This window comes from Nannobrachium achirus (genome assembly GCF_963921795.1).
Source record: "Nannobrachium achirus genome assembly, chromosome: 8".
Taxonomy (NCBI): domain Eukaryota; kingdom Metazoa; phylum Chordata; class Actinopteri; order Myctophiformes; family Myctophidae; genus Nannobrachium; species Nannobrachium achirus.
The window spans coordinates 51,591,709-51,603,615 of NC_137817.1; the positions used below are offsets into that span (position 1 = coordinate 51,591,709).

The following is an 11,907-nucleotide window of genomic DNA, read 5'->3' on the forward strand; positions in this document are numbered from 1 at the left end:
CTGCTTGGTGTTTTGCTCAGGACAACTTGACAGGAGGAAGGACCGTTTGGCTGTCCATGGCCACGTCAGCTTCTGCTGGGCTCAGACCTGTGGACTATAGGGGACAGTTTGGGGACAGTGAGGGGGACAGTTTGTGCACAGGGGTCATCAATATGTCTGCACACGGACATGGGGCGGCCATAGCTGAATGGTTTGTGAGCCCGGAGGTCCCAGGTACACAATTCCAGCTCTCAGCAGTGTAGAAGTGTTCCTGAGCTCCTTCTCAGCTGGGTGAAGCTGAAAACCGAAGTTCCGCCGTGGGATAAGGTAGGTATGTAAAATAAAAATAAAACAAATGTGTCCATTAGATTTTCTTTTTTACACACCATTATACTATTCTTATTTTTTGCGTTTTTTGCATCGCAACGCGTTGTGAGCTTGTAGATCGGCTATTTTCAAACAGCCTAGGTTTAAAATAGGGCTAAAGTGATTTATGTATCTTTTATACAATTTATATCTGAAAAGTAACTAGTAACTAAAGTTTTCAAATAAATGTAGTGGAGTAAAAGTACAATATTTGGATCTGAGATATAGTGGAGTAGAAGTAAAAGTATTGTAAATTGGAAATACTCAAGTAAAGTACAAATAACTCAAAGGTGTATGTACAGTACTTGAGTAAAAGTACTTAGTTACTTTACACCTCTGACAACCATCCATTTAGTTTTTCCTTACCCAACAACACTTGACCTCACTCTTTGCCAACCACAGCACACAGTGTTCCCATTCCTGTCGATTTGGTGTGCTTGGTAAAATGACTCTCTTTTGGATGCCGTCCACCAAGCCAAAAGCTGATCTATTTTCATAGTCTGTGGCCAAGAACCTATCGATCTGTGGGCTTGTCAGCTCCAGTACAGGACCCATCTATTTTGGGGGAGGCGACACAACTATCTATTTGGGGGGTGGAGAAGTGTGCTGCTGAGCTGACAAACCCCGATCAACAGCACGCCAGGCTGTGTAACAAAAAACGCCAGAGCAGTGATGTTTTGTAAGATAACTAAAAGAGAGCCAGTCCTCCCTCCTGTAGAGATAACAGATAACCACAGCCACGTGCCCCGTTTCCCTCAAACCCAAACTGAAGGGAGACCTTTAGAAAGAAAGAAAGATGGTGTGGGTAACATTAGGACAGATTCTTTCTTTCTTTCTTTCTTTCTTTCTTTCTTTCTTTCTTTCTTTCTTTTCATTTGTTTAGAACATCATACATACAAACAGTTTTATATTAACACAAATTCGTATGAGACAAAATACATTAAAGGGATATTTCACTTTCAAAAAAGCTTTTTGTAATTGTATCGTTTAATCAGGCTTTTGGGAACACCCAGGACAGTTTTTGAATTTCTTCATTCAGTATTTAGATATTTGATATTAATTTCCCCCCATTTTCCCCCTTCCAGGACCTTACTATACAAACCTATTATAACTTCAAGCTCCATTTTAACCATGATAGATTCAATGAAAACAACTGTCCTTTTTTCTGGTGACTCCTGACACCCTCCGAATACGTGAGCAGGCCGTGTTTTTTGATAACCTTTTTCATTTAATTTTGTATAATCTTTTATTGTATTTAAAAATGTCCCCAAAAGATTAATAGAAATCAATGAAAAATGTTATCGAAAAAACACGGCCTGCTCACATATTCGGATTTCTTTTTTTTTTTTGACCAGCGCGACCAAAGTGAAGCGATTGAAGCAACTAGAAACAAAGCAAATAGCTTCAGGTTTGAACGCAGCATCAGAAATGCTTATCTTAAAATGATTGTTTAAACTGTGGCATACTATTGCTTTGTTTTATCTCTTCCTGAAGGTAGTTCTCCACAGAGTAACCCTGCAGACTGAAAAGCACATATTTTTTTTGAGTAGCGCGGACAAAAGTCTGATTGAATGCACACAGGAACACGCCAGAGGAGGTGGTTATTCAAGGCCAAGAGCAGTGCACACATAGACATCAGAGGGGGCTTGAGCCCCTGCCCTTTTATCCGTCTGTAAAAAAGTGCCCTCTCCAGACCATGAATGCAGTTTTTGCTATGGTGAAAAAATGCAAATGCCCTCAGACACACACAGACACACGGTCAGACAAACCTTCAATCGCAGACAGAGCATGCAAACTCTCAGACCCAGAAAAGAATGCGTTGGTATGCACAGTTTTGCACACACCACAGGTGAAACACGCGCATGAATATTCACAGTGGAAGGTTTGTTCAGGATTTAATGAATCACACACACACGCACGCACGCACGCACACACACACACAGGGGTGTCACACCAAATTCTGGGCCCTGGGTACAAGGATTCACTGCGGGCCCCCCATGAATGTTAACTATTGAAAAATAGCAGATAAACAATCTTATAATGATTGTTTAAACTGTGGCATACTATTGCTTTGTTTTATCTCTTCCTTTTGAGTAGCGTGTACAAAAGTCTGATTGAATGCAGGAACACGCCTCTGGCAGGAGGAGGTGGTTATTCAAGGCCAAGAGCAGTGCACACATAGACATCAAAGGGGGCTTGAGCCCCTGCCCTTTTATCCGTCTGTAAAAAAGTGCCCTCTCCAGACCATGAATGCAGTTTTGAAAAAAATGCAAATGCCCTCAGACACACACAGATCAGGTCAGACCAACCTTCAATCGCAGACAGAGCATGCAAACTCTCAGACACAGAAAAGAATGTGTTGGTATGCACAGTTTTGCACACACCACAGGTGAAACACGCACATGAATATTCACAGTGGAAGGTTTGTTCAGATTTAATGAATCACACAGACACGCACGCACGGTCGCACACACGCACGCACGCACGCACGCACGCACGCACACACACGCACACACACACACACACAAAGGTTTGAGGCTCTTGGCAGACAAGGTGTTACAGTGTCCTGTCGTTGTGCATTCATTGCTGCAACTAAGTATAACTCAGGCTTAACATGGAACAGTCCCCTGAGGACTGCAGTGCCCGCATCTCACTGCAAACCCTGCAAAAGTCACAGTTCTACCAGCTATTCAACTACAGACCACCTGGCTTGTTCTCTGGCGTCAAGAGTGACAATTTGTCAAGCTTACAAACGTAAACATCCAACTGTGTGTGCGTATGCTTTAGTGAGCACTGTGTACAGTGCATACTTTAATGTGCATCCATCTTCAGTATGTGCCCATTGAATGCACACATATTATGTGTATTTATGTGAGATATGCAGATATCCGATGTCAGTGTGTGATGGTGTACATTATACACTATGTCTACATGTATGAGTGTTTGTTTGTACATGGTGCACCAGAGAGAGAGAGAGAGAGAGAGAGAGAGAGAGAGAGAGAGAGAGAGAGAGAGAGAGAGAGAGAGATTGTGTGTGTGTGTGTGTGTGTGTGTGTGTGTGTGTGTGTGTGTGTGTGTGTGTGTGTGTGTGTGTGTGTGTGTGCGTGCGTGCGTGCGTGCGTGCGTGCGTGCGTGCGTGCACGTCAACACAGTCTCACTGCCTGGGAGTCATATTCTGACGTATGGGCAGAACGGCGCTGAGTCACATTCTGACTCCCCACCAGTCACCGTTTGACTAAAGGGACGACCGACGGCGGTCACGTGCTGTCCGTGGGTTCCCATTGACACAATAGCAATACACAACGTGAGTTAAAATACATGATTGATTGCATTATATAACACACCTTGCCACCCAGATAACACTGAAAAATATTCTGAGCATTTTCATACCAGGGTGGTAATTGTTTGATTTAAACTCGATGAGAACTAGAGCTCTGAAGGAGATATATTTTACTTTCAAATTGCTTCCGCATTCCTTGTGTACGCGCTGACGTCATTAGCAGAGGTGGAAAAAGTACTCACATTTTCTACTAGAGTAAAAGTATCAATACTTTGAAAATAGCAGATCTAGCAGCTCACAACACGTGAGCTTGTAGATCGGCTATTTTCGAATAGCCACGGTATAAAATAGGGCTAAAGTGGTATAGGCCTATGTATGTTTTATTATAATTTATATCAGCAAAGTAACTATAGTAACCTATAGGCTATATACTTTTCAAATAAATGTAGTGGAGTAAAAGTACAACATTTGGATCCCAGATGTAGTGGAGTAGAATAAAAGTATTTGCATTTGGAAATACTCAAGTAAAGTACAAATACCTCAGTCAAAACTGTAGTCAAGTACAGTACTTAAGTAAAAGTACTTAGTTACTTTACACCACTGGTCTGCCAAAATGATTTAATAAACTATCATCCATCCATCTATCTATCTGTCTGTCTATATACATACACTCTTCATGTCAATATCTATATATCTATTGATCCATCTATTGATCTACCGATCTATATCTCTGCGCTCATCTAGCAATGAATTAATAATATTTTATTGTCCTAGATAATGTAATGGCGAGAGTAGCCTACAAGTGCTCCCACAAACTCACACATCCGTTTCCGTTTCCGCCTCAATAACACGTTTAGTTTAGTGCATAATACATTTATTTAGTTTCCATAATTTGCGTTTCATTATTTATATCGAATGTTATCGGAGTTGGTCCATCACGTTGTTGTTATCTATGTTATTTTAATTATTATTGTTGATTTAGCCTCCCATCAAATTACGTCCTTCCTCCCATGATGCAGTGCATGTTGGGAGTTGGAGTTGTTGTCGTTGTTGTTGTTGTGAACCAGAGTGAATACTTCCAGACGCGCGTTGGCTTTCTTCTGCAGCAGGTATGTAATAATAACTTTACCATAACATGACAGAATAGGCCACGGTGTTATTAACGTTGTTGGGGTTGCGTTAGAACGTTGTTGTTTTCTGTACTTTGCATACTACTTCACTTCGGAGGATTAGATAAAGTAAACAAACAAAGCAACTTTTAGCCGACACGCTAATCCAACCTCTCTGGATCAATGGTTCTCAAAGTGGGGTCCGGGCCGGCCCTAGACCCCGGGGACCCCCATGGGTCCCTTGAGGAAGTTTCAGGGGGTCCCCAGCTAAATGAGGTTAGGAACCAAATGGACCTTTATGGGTTTTGGGGCATTTATCCATTGCTATTAGCTTAATAGCAATACAGGTCCATTTGGTTCCATTTGTACACTCTCAAGAGTTAAATTAACATTGCTTTTACGATACAAATTGGTGTCACAGTCTTAGAGAAAGAAATGCCATTACATCGGGGTCTGTCTGTAGCCTAATGCATTCTCTTCTCTTCTCATCAATGTTAAATCTACTCTGAGAGGGTACAAATGGACCCATAAGGGTCCATTTGGTTCCATTTGTATTACACTGTCTGAGATACATAGCCATTTGGTTACTAATTATCATTTAGCTTTCTAAAAAAAAAAAAGAAAAAAATCTTTAATCTGCATTCTGCACCACAAAATGACAGAACCATGCCATGGTTTTAAAATTAACACCAGAATGTTGGTGTGTCTTTATAAGTTTACCTGCTCAGGCCGGCCCTGGAGCCCGGTGTTATAGTTTAAGTCAGGGGTCTTCAACAGGGGGCCCAGGACTCCTAGGGGGTCATCAGAGTGACTACAGGGGGTCCTCCAAATCTTTGAGTGACAGAAACCTTTTTTCTTCTTTTTTGTGAACCACTTGAACCCTAGTGTCCATATTCTATTCTATAACTTTTGCCAAAAATAGCAGATCTACAAGCTCACAAGAGAGCTTTGGTGTCGAGGGGAAAAAGAGCAGATTAAGTACAGAGTGAAAGGTCAAGTTTATTAAGTATTGACGGTTCAAGTGGTTAAATATCTGAAAACACAGATTGACATGAGTCCAAAATACACTGACGATTGTGCTGTCAAACAATGAAACTATATGGAATCTATGAACAGGTTGTGGGGTCCCTGCTTCATCTTTCTCTCAACTAAGGGGTCCTTGGCCTGAAAACGTTGAAGACCCCTGGTTTAAGTCGAGACCAGTTTAACTCAAGACGGCATCAGTCTTCGTCCTAGTAACAGGCTGAGGAGACCATGCCATCGCTGAAAAATATGGATTTACACATTCTGGAGAGCTTCCTGATGGATAGGTTACACTTGGATACACAGTATCTTTGTAGCCATTAAAGGAAACGGGTATTTCTTACATTGATGCTCCTACATATTATCATGCAAGCACCAGTTAAAGTTACTTTCCATCCCTCATATACTGTGCACAGTGCACATCCCATAACCCACACACTGCACATCATTTCGGAGCTCATATCTTTGAACGGGTAAGGGCTAGTGTTAATAAATAAATACAACATGCACAAATGCAAAATATAAGGTGCTCCAAGTGTTATCTATCCATCAGGAAGCTCTCCGGAATGTGTAAATCCATATTTTTCAGCCTGTTACTAGGACGACGACTGATGCTGTCTCGAGTTAAACTGGTCTCGACTTAAACTATAACACCGGGACCCCCATGGGTCCTTGTAGCTCTGCGTTCAGACTCTTCAATATAGTTTAGATTCTAAACTTTATAATTTCCATTTCTACTCAACATTTCACAATATGAAAAATGTGTGAGCCAGCAGTCTGTCTCGAACACTTTTCACTGTGTTCTCAAGACATACGTACTGTAGAACACATTGGGAAGTGGTTACTCCTCACACTAGGGTTATCTTTATGGTTATGGGTATGATTATTATGGTTATGGTTAGATATGGATATGGATAAGGTTATGATGGCCCTTTAAGAAGCACACAGAGCCTCAAATAGGGACGTCACGCCAGGTTAAAAACTGATTAATATCAAGGCAGAATGCATGCGATCCTGAATAGATCAGATACTCCAAACTCCAATGAATAAACAAACTATTACTGAATGCATCATTCTATTAGCATAGCTGTCAATGAAGTGCAGTCAATTAAAGTTGTATATTTCACAAAGCTTAACCCCCCTCTCTCTCTCTCTTCCAGGTGAGCCCAGTGCCCACCCCAACTCTCGGTTCTGCACCCCCGCTGGCCAGTGTCCCATCATCGACCCCCTGTGGGAGTCCCCAGAGGGCGTCCCCATCGAGGCCATCATCTTTGGAGGCCGCAGGCCCGAGGGTGAGTGGAGACAAGACAATAGAATATTCAGAACAGTATAGAATATAATTTTGGGGGGACTGAGGCGTAATTATAGTGGAACGCAGGTGATATCACAGTCAGGTGATATCACAGTCTGACGTGTCCTTATCTCTGTGTATGTGCGTTCAGGAGTTCCTCTGGTGTATGAATCCTTCAGCTGGCAGCATGGAGTGTTCGTGGGAGCAGCAATGAGATCTGAAGCCACCGCTGCAGCAGAACACCAAGGTCAGTACCTGACACTGGTCTGAGACCATTCACCATCACTCAATCTACTTGTAGTCTCTCAAGGCAGACAGCTCTTCCAGAGCTCTTCTTCAAATGCTACAGAGAGTCTGTAATGCTGACTAGTAAATGTTCTGCACAGGAAGGTGTCATCTGTTTGTCTATTCCAAATCATTTTTTAAACTATCCTCTGTTAAAAGTTGTGTGAGCCAAAGGTCTGAGAGACTTATTTACTTACAACGGTATGGAATTGTTTCATTGTTAGAACCAAAACATTGAGTCGCAAGATACTCAGGCTTATTGCATCTTGAATTCAGATTCGAAGCAGATCTAAGCAGAGCCTCAACCAAAGAATATATCACACAAATCTCAACAAAAACCCATTGGCTAATCTTATAGAAATATGATGATAAGAGACCAAAACATGGTCAAAAATATCCCAGTATTAATAACCTCTCTCCCTCTGTTCCTCCCAGGCAAGGTCATCATGCACGACCCCTTCGCCATGCGCCCGTTCTTCGGCTACAACTTCGGCCACTACCTCTCCCACTGGCTCAGCATGGCCGAGCGGCCCGGCGCCAAGCTGCCCAAGATCTTCCACGTCAACTGGTTCCGCAAGAGCCCCACCGCCGGCTTCCTGTGGCCGGGCTTCGGCGACAACATCCGCGTCCTGGACTGGATGTTCCGCCGGGTGAGCGGCGAGGCCGGCGCCATGCCCTCCGCCGTTGGCTACCTGCCCGCCGACGAATCCCTGAACCTGGAGGGCATGCGGGACACCGTGGACCTGGAGCAGCTGTTCTCGCTGGACCAGGAGTTCTGGCAGAGGGAGGTGGCGGACGTGAGGAAGTACTTCGACACGCAGGTCAACGACGACCTGCCCAACGAGGTGGCCAGGCAGCTGGACCTGCTGGAGCACCGGGTCAACCAGATGTAGAGAGAGAGAGAGAGAGCTGTAAAGGTCCATTTGGTTCCTAACTGTCAATAATTTAGCTGGGGCCCCAACCGTAACTCCTTCAATGAACCCTGGAGGTCCTCGAACCCATCTTTTAGAACCAGGGGTGTAGGAAACGTATGACAAATCAGAAAGCCATCAGCTCTTCTGTGTTGAAGGACAGTAATCTAACTGAAGAAGATTATGTTAACCCATATACAAAATAAAAACGCTGATCTACAGGCTTGTAGATTGTTTTAAATGCTTTGAAAAGCTTTGGGGGAAAAAAAGTGGGCCTAATTAAAAAATAAAATACCTGTAATGACAGATAGAATTCTAGGATAGAATGTTGAAAGTTCTAGATGGAATTCAACATTGATAATTGTAGAATATAATATTCTTGAATCTTGTTAATATTGCTGATATGTTTTTGTTTTGTTTGTTTTGAAAAAAAAGGGCTCTATTTTTCAGAGATTCAGTTCTTTCAAACTTTTACTGTGGCAATTAAATGTTTAATATTCACTGACAGAGAGCAAGGCTTCTCTGATCGTGTTTTAATGTAGTGAGTCAGTAAAGGGCTATACATGTTCCTGTCTCCATCAGATAATCTGAGGGAAAGCGTGTGTCTTACATGAAAAGAGCGTAGAGACAAATCGTCAACTAATGTAGGAACTTAGACGTCTTCTATGGGGTCCATTTTGAGTCTGTTCACTGATCCAAACAGATCTACAGTCAGTGACATGTTTCTGGAACCAAATGAACCTGTTAGGGTTCGTTTGGTTCCATTTGTACACTGTGAGTCACAGACTTGTATGGGTCAATTTAGACCTCCCTAAAGGAACCCACAGAGTCCCTGGAATCCACTTTGAGAACCACTGAGGCCTACTTTCTCCAGATGATTTAAGTCTCTCTTTTAGTTATTGTTCTGATGCATTGCTTCACAGTTCAGACCTCAAGCCTGCCGCTATTTAAACATAAACTATTGAAACGCACAGTATTTCTATATCATAACCATATGGATTTATATGGTTGTCAGAGAAATAATAATGCCAAGGGGATCTGGGTTTAAATGTCGAACCTGGAACGTTTTTGGTTTTCTTTCCTGTTGTTATTTTATGTTAATTTATTTTTATATTGCATTGTTTTATTTTGTGTTTCTGTATATGATTGTAATCGCTAATCTCCAAAGAGGGGGAAGAAAACAAGAATAAACCTTATTTAAATGTGTTTGTGACTCTGTTGCGTTTGTCAGTGCCCTTGACTGTGGTTGTGCTTTTGTTGTGTGTACCATTACATGATAGCAAGAGTATTTAAAAGGCATTATAGGTGGTTATTGGTGTATATTTAGCCTGTTTATGGCCATGTCACTATGCAGGACAATGTGTGATCTACAAAGCTCCTACCGGCTATGGAACAGCATACACAATTGCTTGTGATTGCAAGTAACCATTTAGAGCAGCCCAGCCAACCTGTTGAACAATATAGTTAGCACTCTGGTCTGGTGATTCATACACATACACATTACTATAACTGTGACAATGACAACATGTAGGCTATTTTGTCTAAGACTATATTCCCAAGGACCCCCAGTTTCGTACTGCATTAAAACTGAGTGTACAATATAGAACCATTAGCTATCCATTTGGTTCCATCTTACACTTTCAGAGTCACATACCTGCAAGGATCCATTTGGTTACATAGTATACTAACTACCAATCATTTAGCTGGGGACCCCCTGGAACACTCTCAAGGACCCCGTGGGGACCCTACTTTGAGAAGAATCACTGGCACTCCAGTAGATCATTGGTTGTCAAAGTGGGGTCTGGCCTGGGGACCTTTAGGGGTCCTTGAAGGAGTTCCAGAGGGTCTCCAGCTAAATGATAGTTTGAAACAAAATGGACCCTTATGGGTATGTAACTCTCTCAGAGATAGTAATACCATTAAATGGGGGGTCGTAGCCTAATGTCAAACTGGGGGTCCTTGAAATTAAAATGGGTGAGAATCACTGCTAGAGCTGCAATAATATCCTCTTATGTGGGGGTCCCTGGCATCTTTACAAATGGGGGGTCCATGGGCTAATAAGTGTCAATTTGGGGTTCCTTGACATGAATAGTTTGAGAATCACTGCAGTAGGCCTAGATGGTCTCTAGCCCTGAATACAGGACGGTCATATACATGACCGTCCTGGTTCAACCTCAACTTGAGGACCAGTCGGCTATCGAGTCGGCTAACCATGTTTGTACACATTGGTTAGTACATAGTTCATGTTTCATGTTTGACAGATACTATCCTATCTATGATGGCTCGGAAATGATCAGACCCTGAGCATGTAAAGTATGACTGAGACTCATAGCTTGGAAAGAAATGGAGTCATAGGTCAACAGCAAGGCCATCATTTGAAAGCCCTTTTCCTACATAGAAGCAGATTTCATTGTGAATATTTTGGGTTGTTTCATCTCACCACAGGTACCCTTTGAACATTGACACTGACACACCTTTGGAGGCTCAAAAGTACAAGTCAATAACAGAATGTGTGTTTTATAGATTGCTTATGTAAATGAATCTAACTAGTGTTATTACTTTTGTAGGTTGACAGTAGAAGCCGTAGCAGCTATTGAACACAGGCCTACACCTTGTATGATGGCGTTGCACACTTTACAATAGACTATCTAGAAGATCAGGGGTTGCAGATGCTACTAATTTTGAGCTTTTGTGGATGTGTTACTTTCGGGTGGCAACGCTCAATGTGTTAATATGGATCCCATCAACGTTATAGCACCAGTGTCACTCTTGATTGACTCCTTGGCACGCATTGTTTCACTAAGGTTAAGGTTTAGGTACTGTTCATTCTTACTGAGTTTAAGGGTTAGGGTACAGGTCAACACTATAGAGGGGTATGCGGTAACATCATCGTACCTGGTTATACGTGAACCCATATAAGGTGGCAAAAACATCAGTAGGAGTCAGCAGGAGTCATGAGAAGTTATGAGGAGACAGAAGGAGTCAGGAGGAGTTTCCCAACCAGCTCTTTTAACTCTAATGCTTCATGTTGTTTTATGTTTTGCCACTCAATCTAGACGTGTGACATATGATGCATACCCATTACCCTCATTTAGTTATTACCCTAATACTCTAGTCTATTACACTATTACACTGCTACACTATTACATTATTACACTATAACACTATTAGATTATTCCAGTATTCCAGTATTATCACTGTTACTCTATTACACTGTTACACTGTACGACTACAGAAAATAAGTCATTATATTGAACTTCAGATGATAGAGTTTATTTGTCATTGTAATACAGTACAGGTACAGGCACAGTTTCATTGTCAACGATCAACTAATTTCCAAAGCACAGTACACATACAAGCACATACACAGTATGTAGTATAGTATTAGTATAGTATAGTACAGTATTGTAGTATATTCCCAGCCATTCATCACCTTTATTGTTATATCTTGGCATTGTATGTTAATAGGCTGGTCTACAATGATAAAAATACAATTATTGTACTCCAGAAATGTCCCAACTCTATAACTTTAATGATGTCCACAACATTTGTCCTCAAGCTATTGTGAATGAAAGCATGTTTTTCGGTTTTGTATGAACAAAGATATTCAGTGAACAAAATGCTAGATTTGTATAGCAGGCATTTACTTAGAAGTCTTTCTAT

The 11,907-nt window shown here is 41.8% G+C and overlaps 1 protein-coding gene across 1 annotated transcript; it reads left to right on the plus strand.

Moving 5' to 3' along the window:
* Window positions 1-2,959: 2,959 nt before the first annotated feature.
* On the plus strand, window positions 2,960-8,226 carry LOC308290193 (phosphoenolpyruvate carboxykinase, cytosolic [GTP]-like; the record flags this gene model as incomplete). Its single annotated transcript, XM_080731968.1, has 4 exons — window positions 2,960-3,074; window positions 6,918-7,049; window positions 7,200-7,295; window positions 7,769-8,226. The coding sequence occupies 4 exons, from the start codon at window positions 2,960-2,962 to the stop codon at window positions 8,224-8,226; spliced, it is 801 nt and encodes a 266-aa protein (XP_080588094.1).
* Between the last annotated feature and the right edge of the window lie 3,681 nt (window positions 8,227-11,907).